Genomic DNA, 19794 nt, shown 5'->3' with positions numbered 1-19794 from the left:
TGTCACGAGCACACCATGTATGTTTTTCAGCTCAAGCTTCTGCCAATGTGCTGCTACTCAAACCTGCTTTGTCTGCCATTTTTCCTCAGTTTCTGTACTTTTGGATGATACATACTGCTATATAACAAAATATTCATACTTTTAACTTATAAGGTTCTAATCATAACTTAAATTGTTCTCCTGGTCTCTGCAATTAACTTCTATTCCTCTACTCTTTCCACTTAAACCTTGACTTTAAAATGTTCAACATGCAAATTGTGACAGAGTAGTCATTCCGACCCTTTTAGTCATTGTTTCTTATTTTATCCCCTTTGGTGTGGTTGAGTTTTACAGAGTCTCAGATGCTCTTTGCCCTGAATGTTTTTTTTTGAGTCATTTACAGTTTTACTCTTTGCTCTATGTTCCTTTGTAGGCTTTGACATCTGTAGTTAACTATAGGGAGCCCAAGTCGATCTGCAAAGCACCTGAGTTGGTAAGTGAAAGGAATAATACTTTATGACTGTCAAATGAACTGGTATGGGGTCCTTCACGTGACTATCCATTTCTCACAGCGAGTCAGCCTCAGGTGTGTGCTTCAGTAGTGATAAATAACAACCTACACACACATTTTGTGGGTGTGCAAATCAGTGCACTTGTAACAGTTGGTACAGAATTTGTATTTTCTGTGGACGCCGTATGTATCGTTTGCCTGTGAATATGGCCCTTGAGATAGAATGTGAGACTACAGACTGTGACTTAGTTCATGCTTTAACTTTTGTGTAGAAGCTTGTATTACCTTGGCATATGTTTGTTCTCAAGCTTGACAAGTAGGTTTGGGTTTGTTTTTTCTTTTTTTTAACTTGAGCTGGCCAAGTACTGTGACAACTTGTTGAAGAAATCAGCGAAAGGAATGACAGAGAATGAAGTAGAAGACAAGCTTACAAGTTTCATTACTGTTTTCAAATACATTGATGACAAAGATGTATTCCAAAAGGTAACTTGATACAGAGCAAATGTTAAAATGCTGTATTTAAAGCATACTTAAAGAATGTGGTTATGCTTTTAAAAATCTTCCTATCTGATCTTTTATGCAGTTCTATGCCAGAATGTTGGCAAAAAGATTAATTCACGGATTGTCTATGTCTATGGATTCTGAAGAAGCCATGATTAATAAACTAAAGGTAATACAATATTTCTAATGTAGAATAAACGAACATAGGAACATGTAATGTTGTAAGAGAGCAGCAGAGGGTGCCAGAGAGAATTTAGCAAAAGTAGTTAGTGTGTGAAAGCTATATGGCCAAGTAAAGCCTAGGCTTCTGAGGAGTTTGTGAAGCTTTGGGTATTTTTGTTAAATGTGTTTTCAAATAACTTATATTTACATTATAAAAGTACCAAGGAATTTCATAAACTGGCTTTATATTTCAGTTCTATAAAATAACATTGTTCATATAAGTCAATGTATAGAAATTAAAAGTAAGATAAATCTGATCGTCTTTTATAATGATTAATTTCTACTGTATTATTCTCTGTAAATATTATAATAAGTAGATTTTAATATTTTAATAGTGAATATGCATGATTTATATAATAAATACCGTTTCATTGTGAAACCTGTTACAATATTTCTTTACAGCAAGCCTGTGGTTATGAATTTACCAGCAAGCTCCATCGAATGTATACAGACATGAGTGTTAGTGCTGATCTCAACAATAAATTCAACAACTTTATCAAAAACCAGGACACAATTATAGATTTGGGAATTAGTTTTCAGATATATGTTCTACAGGTACTAATGTATGTTTATTACTTTTGAGTTATTTGCACTTGATTTTTATGTTTTGGTAACAAGTGAACGATTTTTCTAATGATGAATAGTTCTCCTATGGGAACTGACACCTTGTGATCATTGTGGAATCACTTATTTTCCTAGTATTTCTTCTAAAAGTTAAGCCACTAATGCACTGAAGAATAGTGCTGCAAAAATGCCTCGCTTTCTGTCTTGACTTAATCCCTCAGTGGGGCATGCATAATGATCAGTAAAACTTCTGGTGTCAATTGAATGTCTTAGGACATGATATACATTATAGATCTATTTAATAGTGTTATGTTTTCTTAATGTATATGTTTTATGAAAATGTTAATGATTTTCTTTTTCCCTGACACCTTAGGCTGGTGCATGGCCTCTAACTCAGGCTCCTTCTTCTACGTTTGCAATTCCTCAGGAACTGGAAAAAAGTGTACAGATGGTAGGTTAGTAGGTGGCTCTTTGTAAACATGTGGAAAATGTAAAATAAAAGATCATCACTTTAACAGAGAAAAACCTGAGCTGCTTCATTCTGTTAGTAAATCACAGCTATCCTGTTTCAGTCCATATGCAGTTTGGAAGGGTCACCCAAATGACGTACTGAAACTCTGTGCGCATTTCAGTAGGTTTTCTTTACTTTTCACATCTTACTTTTACGCTTTGTGATTGATGAGAGAGATACAAATAAATACCATCAAATGAACTGGGTCGATCCTTAATTTTATAACCTATTCCTAATATTTAGATAAAAGATTTTGTTCTGAATATTAAATCTGAAGAGTTTTAATAGCAGATTAAAATGCAGATACAGATTTCTTGTCCGATACATCAAAGGAGACATTCAAATCAAGCTTTGTGCAAACTTTTAAAGCTAATTTTATTTTTCAGAGCAGTAGATGTTTTACTTTGGCCAGATATTCTTGTTTTATGTGATTATTACTGCTTTGTAGAGGTGAAGTCTTCATGTACTTTTGATTATATTATTGTGTTCTAAATGTTAGCTGTACAACGTTTGTGTTAAAATACAGGATATGTGGGTTGATCTTGGCTAAAGTGTTTTTATTAGCAAAGTAGATTTTAGGTAATTAAAAATTTCTTACTACTGGACATAACAGAATTTTTTTAAGCACATTTTATACCTTAAATTACTATCTGATACAAATTATGATGGTGTCTGCCTCTTCAGTGAAGGTGCTTGCCCAACTTCGCTGTTTTGCTAGTTTAAAGGAGCAAACTTACTCATATCTCGCCTACCTAGAATTAGTGCTTTAAGTTATACTCATAATTCCCTGAGGAAACAGAACATGGTACTGGGGAGTCTTTGAAAAATTGACAGTACCTGTCTTTACTGTCAAATTTAATGGTTAGACACAGAAGAGAGAGGTCTCTCAGGATTCTGGCTGGGATTTAGAAAGAAAAAGGCAGTTGCGCTCCACAGGGAGGGAATACTTCTGTAACAGGGCAAAATGTTCAGCAGCCTTTCCAGGCTCTTGAGACTGCTGAAGCAGTCAATTATTATTATATATAAACATATATTTATTTGAATGCTGTATGAGTACTGATTTTCATACTATGTAAGCTTGTGGTTGGAGAAACACCTGATTCTTAAAGAGGTCCAAAGTCCCCCTTTTTGTACTTTCCTTCAATGTTAATCAGAGTTGCCAGACTGAATCAAAGCCTGAATCAAAGTAAGACTGAATCTGTAAAATACAGATTTTCTGTATTGATTTTAAATAGGATAACAGAGCCATTACTGCTGTATTTTATGCATTGAAGAAAGTATGAGTATGTTAACAATCTTTAGTCATCAAGTGGTATGTTAATAATAATATGTTCAAGTAGTTCCATAAATGGTTCAGTCGCCATTCCTCTGCTAAAGGAAAATGCTGTCATTAATTGACCTGCAATGTTTGTATCCAGTATGGTGAGCTTAAAACCAAGAGTTCTTTTCTGGACTGGCAGTGTGATAATAAACTACTATAAGTAGTTATATGTTTCACTAATTGAAGTTCATTTTGTTTTGCAGTTCGAATTATTTTACAGTCAGCATTTTAGTGGAAGGAAGCTTACTTGGTTACATTACCTTTGTACAGGTAAAAACTAAGTGTTTTGGTAAACTTGTGCTTTGTACAACTGACATTTATTTTTTAAAAGTCCTTTTCCAGTGGTTACAGACTTTAGAGTCAGAATGTTACATTGCATCACGAGTCAATTGACATATTTTGCATTTTAAAGTAGTTTAGTATTTGCTGCTTAGTATGTCCAAAATCTGTTCTGTAACTTGCACGTTATCTGAGATTTATGAAATCCAAGTAAAATTAGATGTGTACAGTCTTTAGTACAAAATAGTACCATAGATCTGCTGAGTTAATAACAATTGCCCTGGAATTGTTTCTGTAGTACCAAATATCCCTTAGCTGAATATTCTATCTTTTTAAGAATGCAAATTTTACTATTTAATTCAGATATGTCAGTAACTAAGTAAATACATACCTGTATTTACTTATGTTTATATTTAATGTATAGAAATAAATGTTAAAAAAAATCATAGCAGATATATATATTACAAATTGTAGCTTAGTTTAGTAAGTAGCAATCAGTTTAATTTTACTTCAAGGGCTTTCAGTATCAGGTTTTAACAGTTGAGCACTGCAACGTATTCCGTGCAGGTGAAAACCAGACATACAACAATGTAATGTAATGAAAATTCAGTGCAGATAATAGAAGGTTATCATTAGCTCATGCTTACCTTCACACAGAAAAATCTAAATCTTTCTGTGATTCTGTGTAAGCTAACTTACTAATTGAAGATTTGTGTTGCAGTGTGTTGAGGCTATTTGGAATTTCCTTTTTTTATTACTATATATTATATTGCATTGTTCAGGTTCAGAACTGCAGGTTTCCCTTTTTCTTGAAAACACTGTTGTTCTAGTAGTCATAGTTATCAGAGGATTTGTTGTTGCAGACTTCATCTTACAGGTGTAAGTTCACAACATTAGTTTTCATCTTCCTGTGCCGGTGTTAAAGACATACTTAGGTGGGAATTTAGTGCCTGGAAATGTACAAGGAGCTCTGGTAGTTGAGCTTCAGATGACTTTTCATCACATTCTATCACTTTATAAAATACTGCCTTGTCTCATTGCAGGTGAAGTAAAAATGAACTATTTGTGCAAACCTTATGTAGCCATGGTCACAACATACCAAATGGCAGTGTTGCTTGCCTTCAACAACAGTGAAACCGTCAGTTACAAGGAGCTTCAGGATAGTACACAAATGAATGAGAAGGAGCTGACAAAAACCATCAAATCCTTACTTGACGTCAAAATGATCAACCATGACTCAGAGAAGGTATGTAATAGCCATGTAAAAGTTTCATGGTTTCAGTCTTGTGATTCTCAGATTTGTAAAGGGCTTTCCCCCCCCTCCCTCCCCAAACTATATTATTGACCCTTGGGAACAATTAGAAGTCTGTATCTATAAGGAAAGAGACAGGAGAAAGAGGCTGTGTCATGTAATGGCATGGCATGCTGAAAAGGTAATAATACTAAGACTGCTCCTCATTTCAGTTGCATTTCATCATAATGGATTTAGACACACTGCTGTTGGAGGGAAGCACTCCTTAAACACATGACTTTCAAAGCTGAAGGAGCTCAAGAAGTAACCCAGAGAGTCTAAAGGAGATCCTAAAAAATACATCTGTGGGATTAAGGGACTGAAAGTGACAGTTCTTCCTTGCTGACAGATTACAGGAGGAGGAAGGAGGAGGAAAGGGAGTAAGGAGGACTTGTGTGTGAGATTTTTTTCTGTGATTTGTCAAACTCTTTTCATTCCATGAGTTCCATGGAATTCCAGTTATATATGAGTTTTGTGATTAAGGTGATGGTTGATACAGGTTCTGCTGCTTCTGAGTATGACTGAAAACAGTTACCCTTTTCCCCATCAGTGAAGAGCACAGATGTCTGTTACATAGAGAATGCTACAGAAAGGCCTCTGCTTTCCATACAGATTTCAGCGTGTGCTTCCAGCTAGTCCTGAAAGCTCGTTATTCGCTATCAGGCGGCAGAAACCAAGATAAGCTGTTCATTTTGCTTACAAGAAATCCAGAGCTGCTCTGATAGCTGTTTGTTTTTTTGTTTTGTTTTTTAACCAGGCAAATATTAGCAAATGGCAAGTGAGGTGGCAAGGAAGATCTGATGCTTGGCTGAAGCATAAGACATGCTTCCAATATCTAGAAATGAGCTCAGGCTGGAACAGTGGCTGGGAAGATGTCTGTTAAAACATGGGTGAAATACAACCACTGCATTTTCTGGTTCTTTAACTTCCAGTGTATTGTATTCAGACATCTCTGTTAGTTCTGTTTTCTTTGCACTCCGTCTAGCAATGTGAAAGCAGATCTGTAGACAGTCTATCAGCTTCCTTATTGAATAAGCCAGTGAACATCAGTGGCTTAAGCAGTGAAATTAATTGCACTCACTTCTCTTTACCTGTGTCTGAAACACACAGTAAAGTACAGTGTACTAAACATTGTAGTTTGCTTTTGTTTGTCTGATATACTGTTGCAAGGAGGGGTGGGGAAAGGAAATCTTTCTTGGTTCATTAGAATTATGCTTTTTGAATTCATGCACAGCATGGTTTGTTTTGGTTTATACTCAATGTAAGCAGAATAATGCTAAAATTTTACTGTTAGCTTCTATTTTTTTAAAGCAGTTGGTCTTTGCCCTTTCATGTTAAATTTTCTGTGCTATACCTGGATATTATCTAATAAAGAATATTTGTTGCAGAACATAAAATTAGAATTAATATTGTTTAGAGTATGTGTTTAGATAAATATTGACTGTGTTTACTGAAGTATTTGACCTTGAGGCGACTGTGGTTTGGCAAGTTTCTGAAGTCCTAGAAGGCCAGTAACTTTATTCTGCTGGAAATTGGTAATACTTGCACCAACTCTTGCCTGGAAACTGTTCAGATTGGTCAGGTTGTCCTGTGAGTTGAATGTAGAGGTGTTTAGACTGTAGGGAATAGTTACCAATTACTGAATGGAACTGTCATTTTCTGAGTGGAAAAGAATTGAGATTCTGTCAGGAAAATAATTAGAAATGTACAGACACATGTGGAACTGTAGAAGTTGGAGCTTGGCAACTGTTTCTGCTACAACATAACACAGTGCTTAGATGTTTTTCATGAACTTCTGGAAGGCAACATTAGTAATAGTTGTGAAAGCAGCAGCTCTCTCCAGGGGTTCTGCCATAGATAAATGCAAATCCTACTTTGTTTGCAGAGGGAAAGTGACTTTAACTGGAGAATGTTTGCAACAAAGATAAGCTGCTGAAGTATGACAACAGAAATTGCTTTAATAGTACTGACTTATTAACAAAATTAATGTGTGTCAGAGTTCTTTATAGTCTTTTCTAAAATAGACTTGATTTCTAAGTTAAACCATAGCTTAAAAATTTCACCTGGTTCGAGTGGCGTATTAGAATTTCCAACTATAAATCTGAAAATGTTTGTATGTATGCAAACCCCCAACTGTTTTTTTTAAAGTAAATTGTTATAATTTTCTGGTTCCATTTCTGATTTTTTTAAAAAGAGTCTTTTTTGCAGGAGGATATAGAGGCAGAGTCTACATTTTCTTTAAATATGAACTTCAGCAGTAAACGAACAAAATTTAAAATTACTACATCAATGCAGAAAGACACGCCACAGGCAAGTATTCTTCCATGTTTCTTGTTTGAACAGCTTAGGATGCTTATTTTTCTAAAATCAAACTTACTTTGTTAGTTTGATGTAAGCAGATGTAAGAGTCCCTATGTGAGATACATATCACCATAAAGAAATTGCTTAAGTTTGAAACTTAAAACCTGAAAATTTATTTGTACTTAAAATGTAGGCAGGAGAAGATGGAATAGGGAATTAAAAAAGATGATAAACAAGAGCTATTCATCGTGTACCAAATGGGGTTGACATTTAACTTCTTGCCTGATGACACTTTTTTGTTGGTGTTGGTTATAGAAGTATCTTATTCCAGGAAGAGCAGAACCAATCAACTGTTCTCCTGTGGTTTTGTGTCCTTAATCAACTAAAATTAACTCCAGTACTGATAATCTGTGTTGCCTCTGTATCTGCTAAAACATAGGATTTTGTACAAGAGATGCATGTGCTGCCAAACTCTGTACATAGTAAAAAACTCTGCCTGCTTCATTCTAGAAAAAAAACAGGAGTTTGGATGTGTCTCTCCTACTTTTCTGCTGATTTTTATGAAACTCGGTGTTCTTGATTTATGGAAGTAGTTTGCCTGGAATGGAACGTCACCTAGATTTTTGTATTAACTACTTTTGATAAAGTAAAAAGTTTATTTTCTTACTATATTTTAAGCATTATGGTTCTTCCCATGTTGCAGGAGATGGAGCAGACCAGAAGTGCTGTAGATGAAGACAGGAAAATGTATCTTCAAGCTGCTATAGTTCGTATCATGAAAGCACGTAAAGTGTTGCGACACAACGCTCTTATTCAGGAGGTAAGATAAAGTCCCCTTAAGCATGAGTTGAAGAACATCTTCAGGATAGTTGGGTATAACATCTGACCACAAAACTCCCCTGTGTCAAAACTAGTACAGTCTGTTAACAGCAGGAACTTTTTCACTTTTGCCATTGTTACTCAGGAAGTAAAGTTTGATGCTCTATTTATCACAAGCCATATGTACCTGTATTGGGATTTTTACCATAGCTTTTAACTAAATTTATGACACCTTGGAAAATCATATCCTTGAACATCTAGTCTATAGCCCTCAGTTTTGAATACTTTTTGTACACTTGCTAGATTAGAGCATTTAAAACTGAAAGGGAAACTTCTAAATAATTGATATCTATGCTGCAGTACAGTGTGGGACCTGATGAGCAATTGTGAAGCCTCGAGTCATAAGGTGAAGTTGTACAAAAATTAGGTTTAAGTTTTCCTTCTTTTTACACTCCATTTGTGCCAATCTCCATGCTGCCTCTGATAAATCATTACTAAGACCTGAGCTTGATTCTTTAAAATGTTAGGTGTCTTCTCTACAGACTGTGATACTGTGCCCAAGCACAACTACAGCCTGGGTGGAGAATGCATTGAGAGCAGCCCTGAGGAGAAGGCCTTTGGGGTGTTGGTGGATGAGTAGCTCAACATGACCCAGCAATATGCATTTGCACTGTAGAAAGCCAACTGTCTCTTGGGCTGCATCAAAAGAAGCATGACCAGCAGCGTGTGGAAGGTGATTCTGCCCCACCACTGTGCTCTGGAGAGACCCCACCTGGAGTACTGCATCCAGTTCTGGGGTCCACAGTACAAGAAAGGCATAGAGCTGTTGGAGAGAGTCCAGAGAAGGCCACAAAGATGATCAGGGGTTGGAGCACCTCTCCTATGAAGACAGGCTGAGAGAGTTGGGCTTGTTCAGCACAGAGAAGAGAAGGCTTCTGGGAGACCTTATGGAAGCCTGCCAGTACCTAAAGGGGAGAGGGACTGTTTATCAGGGAGTGTGGTGATAGGACAAGGATAATGGCTTTAAACTGAAGGAAGGGAGATTTAGATTAGATATAAGGAAGAAATTCTTCCCTGTGAGGACAGTGAGGCCCTGGAACAGATTACCCAGAGAAGCTCTGGCTGCCCCCTTCCTGGCAGTGTTCAAGGTCAGGTTGGATGGGTAGCCTGGTCTAGTGGAGGGTGTCCCTTAGGCACTTCAAAAATTAATTGCTAGGTTCTAGAGCAAATTGCAGAGAGACAGGCTTTTATGTACTTATGGCTTAAACACAAATATTAACACCTTGTGTTAAGAAGAAATTTTACCTAGTTATGTCAGCATGCAGCTCAGTAACTTGTGTTGCTTCATCTCGTATGAATAAGGTCAAACTGCCATGTGGTTCTGAGTTGAACATGCTCAGCTTTCTTCCTAGACTGATCTTCATTAAAAATCAACAATCATCACTTCTGTTACACCCTTAGAGTATATATAACTAACTTCTTGATTGTCCAACTTCCTTTTGTTCCCCTACTAACCATATAGTAAGGTTTGATTTACTGTCAAGAGTCTTTTTATTTCGTAAAACTTTAATTTCTGATATAGTGACTAATTATGGTGACATAGATACATAGTTCTTGTTACTTTTATCGAGATGTTTATACTCTTGTAACTAATGTATTCATTTAAAATCTGTAGTCTGACATCTGAGGAGTAAGAGTGAATCTTTTGGGCAGACTACAGCACCACACATTTCAGTCAGGGTGATATGTCCAAGAAAAGAGTCAAGGCCCTTGTAAACCTGTAAATGTCAGTATGAGTCTTTGCTAAATTGTCACTTATCTTAGATACGTCCTGGTAGTTTTGCTTCTAGCTCTGGGCTGCAGTCTCTAGCAGGACAAGGTAGCTTTTCCCTTAAAATTAATAAGGTCAGTGGGAATAGTGGAGGGGAAAGGTCAGTGCAGTCATTCCCTGATTTTTTAAATTTATTTAGTTATTTATTTTACATTCTGACCATGAGGTATTTCTATCCATCCTTCTTATTTGTTTTATCTTTGATAAACCAAAACACCCCACCAAAATAAAATTTTATCTTTTGTTCTCCCTGTGCTATGTAAATATAAGAGTTACGATGATGGCAGCCAGTTTGAGTGCAGGGCTGAAGTTTGGTGAAATCTGAGTAGATCTATTAGCCTGTTAGCACCAAGTTTCTTTCCATTTGTACTGCTGTGGAACACACCAGACCCTTGGCCTCTAGCCCAACAAAACTTGCTCTTTTGAGCTTTTTGTTTGCTTTGCTGGGTGAGTTCTACCTGGTGAATTCTGTTGGCTCACAGAGGACTCCAACAAACTCTAGAGCTGGGACAAAGCCAGCCATGAGAAGTTGTAAAGAAAACAGGAAATCCAGCTGAAATAAAAGTCACTTTCTTTACACTACAAATGAGAAACTACAGGAAAAATATAATGAGACACATTTGCCTCACCACTGCTAGGAAGTAGAGAGGAGAAAGTCATTTTCTTTGCCACAGTTTAGTCACAAGAACAGAATCTGAAAAAAAAAGTTCCAAATTAATAGATATGTTTATTCTGTTACTACACACCACCACTTCCTTCTCCTCTACAGGAGAATGGGCAAAGCTGAGAAGCAGTAAGACGTCTGAAGTTTTGCCTTCAGCTGCAGTTTCTTCCACAGCACATATATAGATTTGTTTTTACAATAAATAGTATTTTACTATATGTTACAGTTCCATCATAGCCAGATGGAGCTTGCCAAATCACAGGGCTATCTTCAGTGCCTGGAGAAAGAGAGATTCACCCTGATTGCCTCAAAACTCTGCTATTCAAGCATGAAAAAAGTTTTCTTATAACATTATAGCCAGATGGTTTTGGTAATTCGCTACTTATCTGCTTAAATATCATCTAAACATGTCTTTTTAATACCATAAAGCACAAGTTTCAGAAATCTTTATTAAATGAAAATGTCTTCTCTGTCTTTTGCTGATAACAAAAGTGTCAGTGGGTGAGAAGAAACTGACATTCAGCTTTAGAGGTAGTTTTGAAAAATACAGTCAAGTGAAATTTGACCATTCAGAAGTGTCTGAACTATTATAAAAAATTATTAACACATTCTTTGGTCATTTAATTTCCAAGTAAGGCTGCTGTGATTCAAACAAAGTTTGGGAGTCCATAAATCAAATATTCCAGAACAACAAGAGTACCTAAATGGAAGAAGGGACCTAGGCTAAGAGAAGTCAGTTATCAGAGTCAGCATGGAGAGGCATGTGTGATTTTACAAAATCTTCATTTTATTTAAACTGTGATGACAGTAAAGGAAAGAAATATGTTAAATGATTTTTTTTTTTATCCTGAGCATATATTTTCATTTGTACCATGACAAGTTAAGCAAGCAAGAGGATGGAAAGGATCTTGTTAACATGCAGGCAAACTGAACCAATGAGCTCTGCACTCAAGTGTCCTGACACTAACGTATAGAGAACCCTTGTTCACTGTTATAAATTAATTATTCCAGATTTAATCCTGTCTTTAAACGAAAAATATACTGAATTTGTCTTAAATATTTCTATAGTGTTTATATAAATAAAAGTAACACAAAGTCTGTGTCTGTCTTTTGCAGGTAATTAGCCAATCAAGAGCTAGGTTTAACCCAAGTATCAGCATGATTAAGAAGTGTATTGAAGTCCTGATAGACAAACAGTACATAGAGCGAAGCCAGGCCTCTGCAGACGAATACAGTTATGTAGCATGATGTTGCTGTCCTGCAGGTATGATTGTAAGGAGATCATTGCTGTCACTGTTTGGTGTGTTCCTGTGGGAAGAGGCAGGCCTGTGCCTCCATAATTGGTCACTTGGCAGCCCCTGTTTTTCTGCTGTTTACAACATCACCAGTGCCATGTCATGAGCGTCAAGGAAAATGCCTATAGATATTTCAAGCTCATGTCATTATGACATTTCTTAAAACTTTACTAAAAGAATGAGTGAGGTATTGCTGAAATGTGGAAAATTGGTTGGGTACCATGCTTTTTTTTTTCCTTCCCCTTCACGTTTGCAGTTGATGTTTTTTAATGTATCTTAAGACAAAGTAAAAAAAAAAAAACCACAAAAAAAACAAAAACAAAAAAAAGCCTAAATATTGTAATATGACAGATAACCTAATAATTGTATCTACATTAAAATGTAAAAAAAAAAATGACGAACATGATACTGCTGCTTGTCAAATAAAAAAATAAAGTTATATAATGTGTCTGGAATGATTGTAGAAATGGATATAGCATTAATGTCTGTAAATATTACTCAGACCTGGAAAAGTACAGATGATGTTATGTGTTTGAATTTTGGATAACCTCAGAAGTAGATCTGACATAAGAACTAATTTATATAAAACTGAATACCAGGTATGTTATGTTTGATGTGATTATAAAAAAAAATATTTATGGTTAAGTGCACATCTTGTTTTCTTGAGATTAGGCTAACTTCCATTCTTAGTGCCTGCAGGCCTACGCTGTGTCTGGTAATCTCACACAGTAGGAACACGTTACAAGGAAAAATAAACAGACGTTGGAGGGGATTTAAGTAGAAAGTTCACAAAGAGTTAGGAACGGTTATCATGAACATCAAAGATATAGTTCAGGGGCTTTTGAAACCACCCTGATAATGGGAAAGAATATAGCAGACTGGTAATTAAAAAATGGTTTTTCTCTAATGCATTGGGTAGAAGCACCACATGGATCGGTACCTATGTCTGTTTCCACGTAAGCCCATGCTGGTTTTTTTCTTGTTTTCCCTCCCAACTCATATGGTTGTATTTATCATATTTTGATTTTTCTCTGCCCCAATTAGATTTCTGGCTATTTGGGCGGGACAAGAAATCCATGGGCTATTTCCTGTCCTGTGGCGTTCATCAGGGACGGCGTGGTGGCTGTTCACTCTCACATAGGCAAAGTTTAATTTAAAAGGTGAACACACTGAATGCCTGCTACAGAAAAGACCTTCTTCTTGGCTACACCTGCAATTATCACTGACTGGATAGGTATTAAGTTAACTTGAAATGTTCTATTTTTGCCAAATTTTATGTGTGTGCATATAAAAATATATATGTAGATATATATTATTTGCAGTATTTTTTTAGGTTGCGGGATATTTCATCACCTACTAAAAGTTGACAGATCAAGAATTAATTTTTAAGGAAAAAAAACACATTTGGGGGAAGCTTTTTCCTTCATTTTTCTTTTTCTAGTTCTTCACTGTATGAAAGGTTTCTCTCAAACTCACATTGCTGCTGTCTCTTAGTTCTTAAGTGGCATCATGTTGATATGTCATCTGGAGGGTTCAGTATACTTTCTAGAGTTAACTAGGAAACGTATCAAGAAGTGGTAGTACGTTTTCTTTATGTGGATTTTGCTGAGGGCAACTAAAGGGCAATAAACAATGAAGGGCACTAGACACTTCTTCCATATTTATGGTATTTTCTCCCACTGCACTGAGATCTAGATTTTTTTACATGGATTTATGTCTTAAATAAGTTGTTTGGGTTTTTTTTTAACTGATTGTAACACGGTGCTGTAGGTCGTTGTCTACAGTAGTAGTTCCGAGCTGTGCGTGTGTGCTGGGAGGCAGCACGGGTGCTCACAGTGTCACTAAGTGTAGTAAACAGGAGACACGTTAGCAGAAATTCTTGACTGGAGTGACTTAATCTATTTGTGTGAAACATTTCTGTGCTTTATAAAAAGTAACTCATTACTACTACTGACAAAAAATAGAAGAGAGGGAATATTCTCTGACACAATAGAACAAATACTGCCTGAACACAGAATCATCAAATCCTTTCTCCAGAAAACAAACTAACAGTGACACCAAAGCTTCTGGAAACAAATGTGTTTTATCTTGTAACTTGTGTATGAGTCAACAGATTTTAAGCTTGTTTCTTCATAAATGGGTTAATAAAAGCTTTATTTAAATATATATCGCAGTAGCAACATTTTAAGATGTGAGTTTGAAAAAGCCTTAACAAATTTCTTTTCAGAATCACTTCATAGACAAAACAAAAACTTTACTGCTCTAGCCCAAACCCGTAAGGTTTTAGCATTACCTTATCTCTGAAATTTTGCATACCTAAAACATCAAAAGTAATATTTTGGTTTTTAGATAAGCTCACTGCTGAGTTGAAACATGTTAAGTGAGTTAAAAACATTCATATATTTCAGCACAGTAGGTATCCCCAGACAGTGTCTTTCATAATTACACACAAACTCAGTCTTTTCAGTGCCCCTTGGGAGACACAGCTACAGCTGGGAAACATTTTGAATTCTACTTAATAACTCACACCTTCCCCCTATGGAAAATGCAGCGCTGGGACAGACCCTCTGTAGTTGCGTTGGGTCACTGCCGTCATGGCTGGCACACAGCGATGCAGCTTGTAGCGTAGTGCTGCAGCCTGGCAACTCAACACATCTGCAAGTGTCACCTCAAAATACAAAGTGCTAATGGGCATTAACAGGAGAGGCAAATCATAGAAAGAGAAGACATCCAAAAATGCCGTGATTTTTAATTTTTGCTAGAAAAAGCTGTTGCAGTTGTACAGATTCATTGTAAGCCTGACACCATGTGTGACCTGCTAGTTTATTGGGAGCCATGCAGCTGAGTCTGGAAACATAATTATTTCGTGTATCTCATACATCTCTAACAGCAGAATGCATTTTACCTCTGGTATTGAGTGTTAATGATAATTCTGATGCTAACTGAAAATGTGTTTCTGTGATGTTTTGTCTTTAGATTGACTATCTCATTCTAGGAAAGAGGTATGCTTTCCTGTATGCAGTGTGCTTGTGCATGCAGGGCTGGAGCTATGAGAGGCAGTTAAATCCCCAGGACATGAGAAAACTGTTTTCAAAGCAGAAAGTATCATTACTTTTTAGGAAACCTTGCAGTAAGTGCATCGCTTTTCCAAATAAGGAGCAGAGTATACTCATTTCATAAGCTGATACCTTTCAGCTTGGCCATTTCTTATCTTTAAAAATGCTAATTTTAGGAACATGTCATACAACATAGTATTGATTGTCGAGCAGAATAAATTCTTTGTACCCTAGGCCAAATATGTTAGGACTGATCATGCTTTATAAATATGGTAAGTACCTAGAGTTAATCCAAGCTTTTAAGATCTGTGAAAGCATATTCTCCAGAAGCAACTTGTTCTTGAGGTATTTTCTCATATTGCAAATCTGAAGTTACCTGTATTTGCTTGCAGTAAGTGGCACTGCACTTCCTATCTGATAACAAAACCCAGTTCTTGCAAGTTCTCATGGAAAGAGCAGGAAGGATCAAAACAGTGGGTATCATAATTTTAAAACAATATAACACTTGGTTAAGCACAAGTGTGTGTGTGTGTGTGTGTGTGTGTGTGTGTGTGTGTGTGTGTGTGTTTTGAAAGACGGAGGGTAAACAAATACGACAGTAGAAGTGACCATATGTGTGTAGCTTGGATGTGTATTCCTTGCTGTCTCCATTAATTTTTCACATGGTTGAGGAAGAAGTGTGCTAAAGCAGCAACTCATCTGACATAGCCGTGTGTTGGTGCTGCTCCCATCACCTCTCCCAAGAGCATGCTGCACCAGACTTGGAAGCTCCCTCAGTCTCCACGCTAAGCCTGGTATCGTGTCTGCATCTGAGAAGTAAAGAGCTCTTCTAAGGCTGAGTAGTAGTACCAGGCAAGACAAAAGGTGTTGTTAGTCACTCCTAAAACTACTCCCTAGCAGCTGAGAGAATTACCTCCACCATTTGTTTCTGCACCTCTTTATGACCCTTGTGACTGAAAGCTGTCAGTGGAGATTTAAGCAAAACTGAAACGCTCGCTTGTTGGGTTTCTTGGACTGGAGCAATGGACACTTGCACTAACACTGTCGTACGTTCCTCCTGCTCAGCAGGGGAAAGGAATGAGGGCGTGCATTACTGCTCAATTACTATACCAAGTAAAAACTTTACACTTGAACCACCTGTGAACATACTGTGTATGAACCCTTCCTAGAGCTGGACGAGACAGAAATCACTGGTATTTTATACAGAGGAAGGCAATACTAACTTTGTGTGTCCTTCCTTCCACTCTTCCACTGAGATAAATAAAATCATACACTGGTGTTTCTGTAAATACTGCTCTCCTGATCTTTTCTGATGTAGTGTTGTGTACCAGGAACAAAAAATCGTGTGTTTTGGGAGTACAGAAGGTAGAGTAGGATGGACGAAATGCCTCACAATGTCTGCATGGTCCAGGCACCGATGCTTTCAGTCTGACTTGTCCAACAAAACATTTGGTATTTTAGTGTTTATGGGTGCAGTGGATAGGGTAGGCGTGTTTTCATCTGAAAGAGACCTTGTTCTTAGCATAATCCTTGTGTGGTAAACAAACACTGTAATTATCACCTTTTGGTGGAAGCTGCTGGTTCTGATGTATGTCAGGCTTCTTTTCCAGCAGCTGTGAACAGTAGCACTGCAGCTGCCAGCAGTTATTAAAGAGGAGTGGTTTGAGGACAGTTTTGAAAGGAGGCCGGTTGCTGTTGGTGGTCTTTCAGTGTTGGCTGTACTATCTGTAACTTGCTAGGTGTATATGATAGAAATGTAACACTTGTTGGGAAGTTTTCACCTTCAGTTGATCAGTTTCGGTTCAGTTTCAGCAGACATTCATGGGGGCTGTTTTCTTAGAAACTCCACACATGGGTCTGTTGTCCTTTCTTCTTTCCAGCCACCAGCTTAATAGAATTCATGGTCATTGAAACTTGAGTTTGAGGGAATAAAAAAGTAGATCTAAACCTCATGTTATTGTGAGTCATCTGCATATTGGAAGCTGGTTCAGAATTCTGTACGGGATTTGTACAAGCAAAGGCGGGCATTTGCCCCCTTCAGAGCAGCAAGATCCATGGAGTGAGGTGCTGCCTAGGAGCAATCAAGAGGCAAAGGTATGAACAGTCTACTGACTACACTTCGGAGGTTGATGTAGTGTGTCTGTCTGCACAGGGTCTAGCAGATCACACGTTCCCTTAGGGCTTGTTGTGTCTTAAAGAGGGCATAAGTGGTGATGCCAGTGGGTGCTCATGAAGTAGGCGGCTTGGCCTTTATGATGAATCTGTTCGTTCTCTCCTTGACCAGGAGTGCCCCGGTCTTGGTAAGGCAAACAAGGCCTCTCACCTCGCTTGGGTGGTACAAACTTGAAGTGCTTGAAGGTAAGTCAGCTGAAAGGGTTGGAATCTCACCTGCTTCCCAAGACTTTCTGTGACATTTTCATTGCAGTAACAATAGTTGGGGCATGGTATCTGTAACTTCGTGATGAAGGTATTGCTGTGGGTTCCAGTCAGTGGGTTGGCACGCTAAAGATGAGCCATCTACTTCTTGGTGCGCAGAGGAAGCAGCAGTGACCAGAGCTCTGTATGCGCACTCTCCACTGCGTTTGTTGGTGCGCGTGGTAGACTGAAGGGAGAGCTGTTAGTCTAGTCACTGGTAACAAATGAGTACATGAACATGTTAAGTTCAGCAGCCATCTGACCATCTGGGGACTCAGAAAGACTTGGAAATGAGGCCTGCAGAACTGCCTTTTTGGCTGTGCACATGCGTTCTGCCTGACCACTACCGGAAGCTGTGAAAGTGAGTCATGTGAATCTCACCTGTAGCCTCATCTCAGCGATTCCAGGTGAAGTTCTTTTCCTTCTCCCAAGTGAGAGTCTGCTGCCACATGTTTTAGTGTTCTGGTAATGATGTATCTGAGCCTTGCTGTAGCCACAAATTGAAGGGAATAGATGCACACCCACAAAGTGTGCACTGCTTAAAATCTGAGTCACGGTGGTGAATCAGAGATGTGCCCATTGCAGCTGGTGAAAGATTTGGGAAGATGTAAGGTTCCTGTTGAGAACACCAGTAGTCTCATTTTGGGCTAAGGAAACCTTCCATCTGTGGGCAGGTAGGCTCTCGGCTTAACAAACCTCTATCCATTGAGAAGACCCTGCAAATTAATACCTGTCGTGTTTCTGAGTAAAGTAATCAAGAAATTACACCACCTGCCCCTTAGCCTGCTTTTCTCACGGCAGCAGCCTTGCCTCTTTTGGATGCCCTCCCTGGGTAGTTAATTTTTAAAAATGTGCATTTCAAAACACTTGTACATTGTTTGATGGATGGAAGAGAGATGGAGCTTGTGTCACTGAGTGGGACTGGTATGTACTTAGTGGGAAGGGGCAGGTGGGGACATGCGCTGTGGTCCTGAGCGGCAGCCTGGCAGTTGGGGCGAGAGTGTGGGGTTTTGCACGTGGACTGACAGACCCTCTTTATTCTTTCCCACACCCAAGCACAACCTTTGAAATGCAGACTTGACAGGCAGAGCTGGAATATCTGCTCCTTCCCTTCCCTGTGTACCTCCTGTGAGCTAAGGCCTACGTGTCTGGACAGGCCTTGCTCTGCCAACGGGTCCATAGGGAAAGGTGGTGCCGTCGCCCTGCTCCGGGGGAGGAAGTGTTGGGAGTGAGGTGGGCTGAAGGGGAATTACGGGCAGACTCCAGGCTCTGCAGCTCCCGGAATTTCCTTCCACACTGTCTAAAATGGGCAGCGTGTGCCCCTCCACGTCTGTAACAGCGGTTGGGTGGCTGAGCAGCTCCTGACACCAGAAAGTGGTTTCCCTTTGCAAGGGCTACTCTTGCCATGTCCCCCTCCTCACTGCGTCGGGCTCATCTTTCTTGCCATACCCCTTTGGTCTGTGTTGCCTCGCTGGTACGTTCTGGGTATGGCAGTCACACCTAGTGCCTTCCAACTTCTATTTTTTTAACTCTCCTCTTATGAGGACGTGTCACAAGTTTCTACTCGTATCCCTGCTTTTGTAACACACAGGTTGTCCTGTCACCCTTAGAATGTGATTTTATCATCATCCTCCTGAAAGCTCAGGGATACTTAAACCAGGCTCTCTTCAGGAGTTTGTCACTGCTCACTTCTGATAGATGGCTGGCTTGAGCACCCATTATAAAACTGACAATCACTTTACGACCCAGCCACACAACTAGGGTTTTCATACTGTGGCTGCAGAGCACGGCAAACCATCGATTAGTGCTAGGGAGTGGGATTTTGAAATAACTTCTTGTCCTTAGAGATCCTGGGGGGGGTTACTTTGTTCATTTCTCTGTGTGCAAAATGCTTCTGAAAACCTTCATTAGCTATGTGCTAATTAGACTATGAACAACTATGAACAAACTCCTTTTGAAGCCATCATCTGCAGTGATGGAAACGGCAGCTGTGACAAGACCTCTTTGCATGCATCCTCTGCTGGAGGCTACAAGGACTGTCAGAGAGTATCACGTAGTTGTGTTCAGTAACAACTGCTGTAAAATCACTTTGTAGGAGAACTGCAGCAAGGAAAGGAGAAATCCTTCCACTCCTTGGGTTTCACGCAGCAGGACTCTTCATTTCTTCACTCTGCAGAATCGTTGGCTAATTGGGAAAATGCGGGGAAGGTGGCAGAAGGCAGAAAGGGGCAGTA

At 38.6% G+C, this 19794-nt stretch overlaps 1 protein-coding gene across 2 annotated transcripts in view; it reads left to right on the top strand.

Moving 5' to 3' along the window:
• CUL2 (cullin 2) overlaps positions 1-12524 on the top strand; it is a 44475-nt gene extending 31951 nt beyond the window's left edge. The window contains exons 12-21 of one of the 2 annotated variants that reach the window (XM_084260749.1): positions 413-472; positions 845-973; positions 1074-1160; positions 1616-1768; positions 2151-2228; positions 3813-3879; positions 4932-5134; positions 7388-7489; positions 8184-8300; positions 11911-12524. In XM_084260749.1, the coding sequence (XP_084116875.1) occupies positions 413-472; positions 845-973; positions 1074-1160; positions 1616-1768; positions 2151-2228; positions 3813-3879; positions 4932-5134; positions 7388-7489; positions 8184-8300; positions 11911-12042 (1128 nt within the window). In that variant the 3' untranslated portion in view covers positions 12043-12524. The remainder of the gene's footprint in view (positions 1-412; positions 473-844; positions 974-1073; positions 1161-1615; positions 1769-2150; positions 2229-3812; positions 3880-4931; positions 5135-7387; positions 7490-8183; positions 8301-11910) is intronic. The other variant, XM_084260750.1, reaches the window with a different exon arrangement.
• The last annotated feature ends 7270 nt before the right edge of the window (positions 12525-19794 follow it).

The sequence above is a fragment of the Gallinula chloropus genome (assembly GCF_964237585.1).
Source record: "Gallinula chloropus genome assembly, chromosome: 2".
In the NCBI taxonomy this organism is placed as follows: Eukaryota; Metazoa; Chordata; class Aves; order Gruiformes; family Rallidae; genus Gallinula; species Gallinula chloropus.
This window is presented reverse-complemented; position numbering and strand designations above follow the sequence as displayed.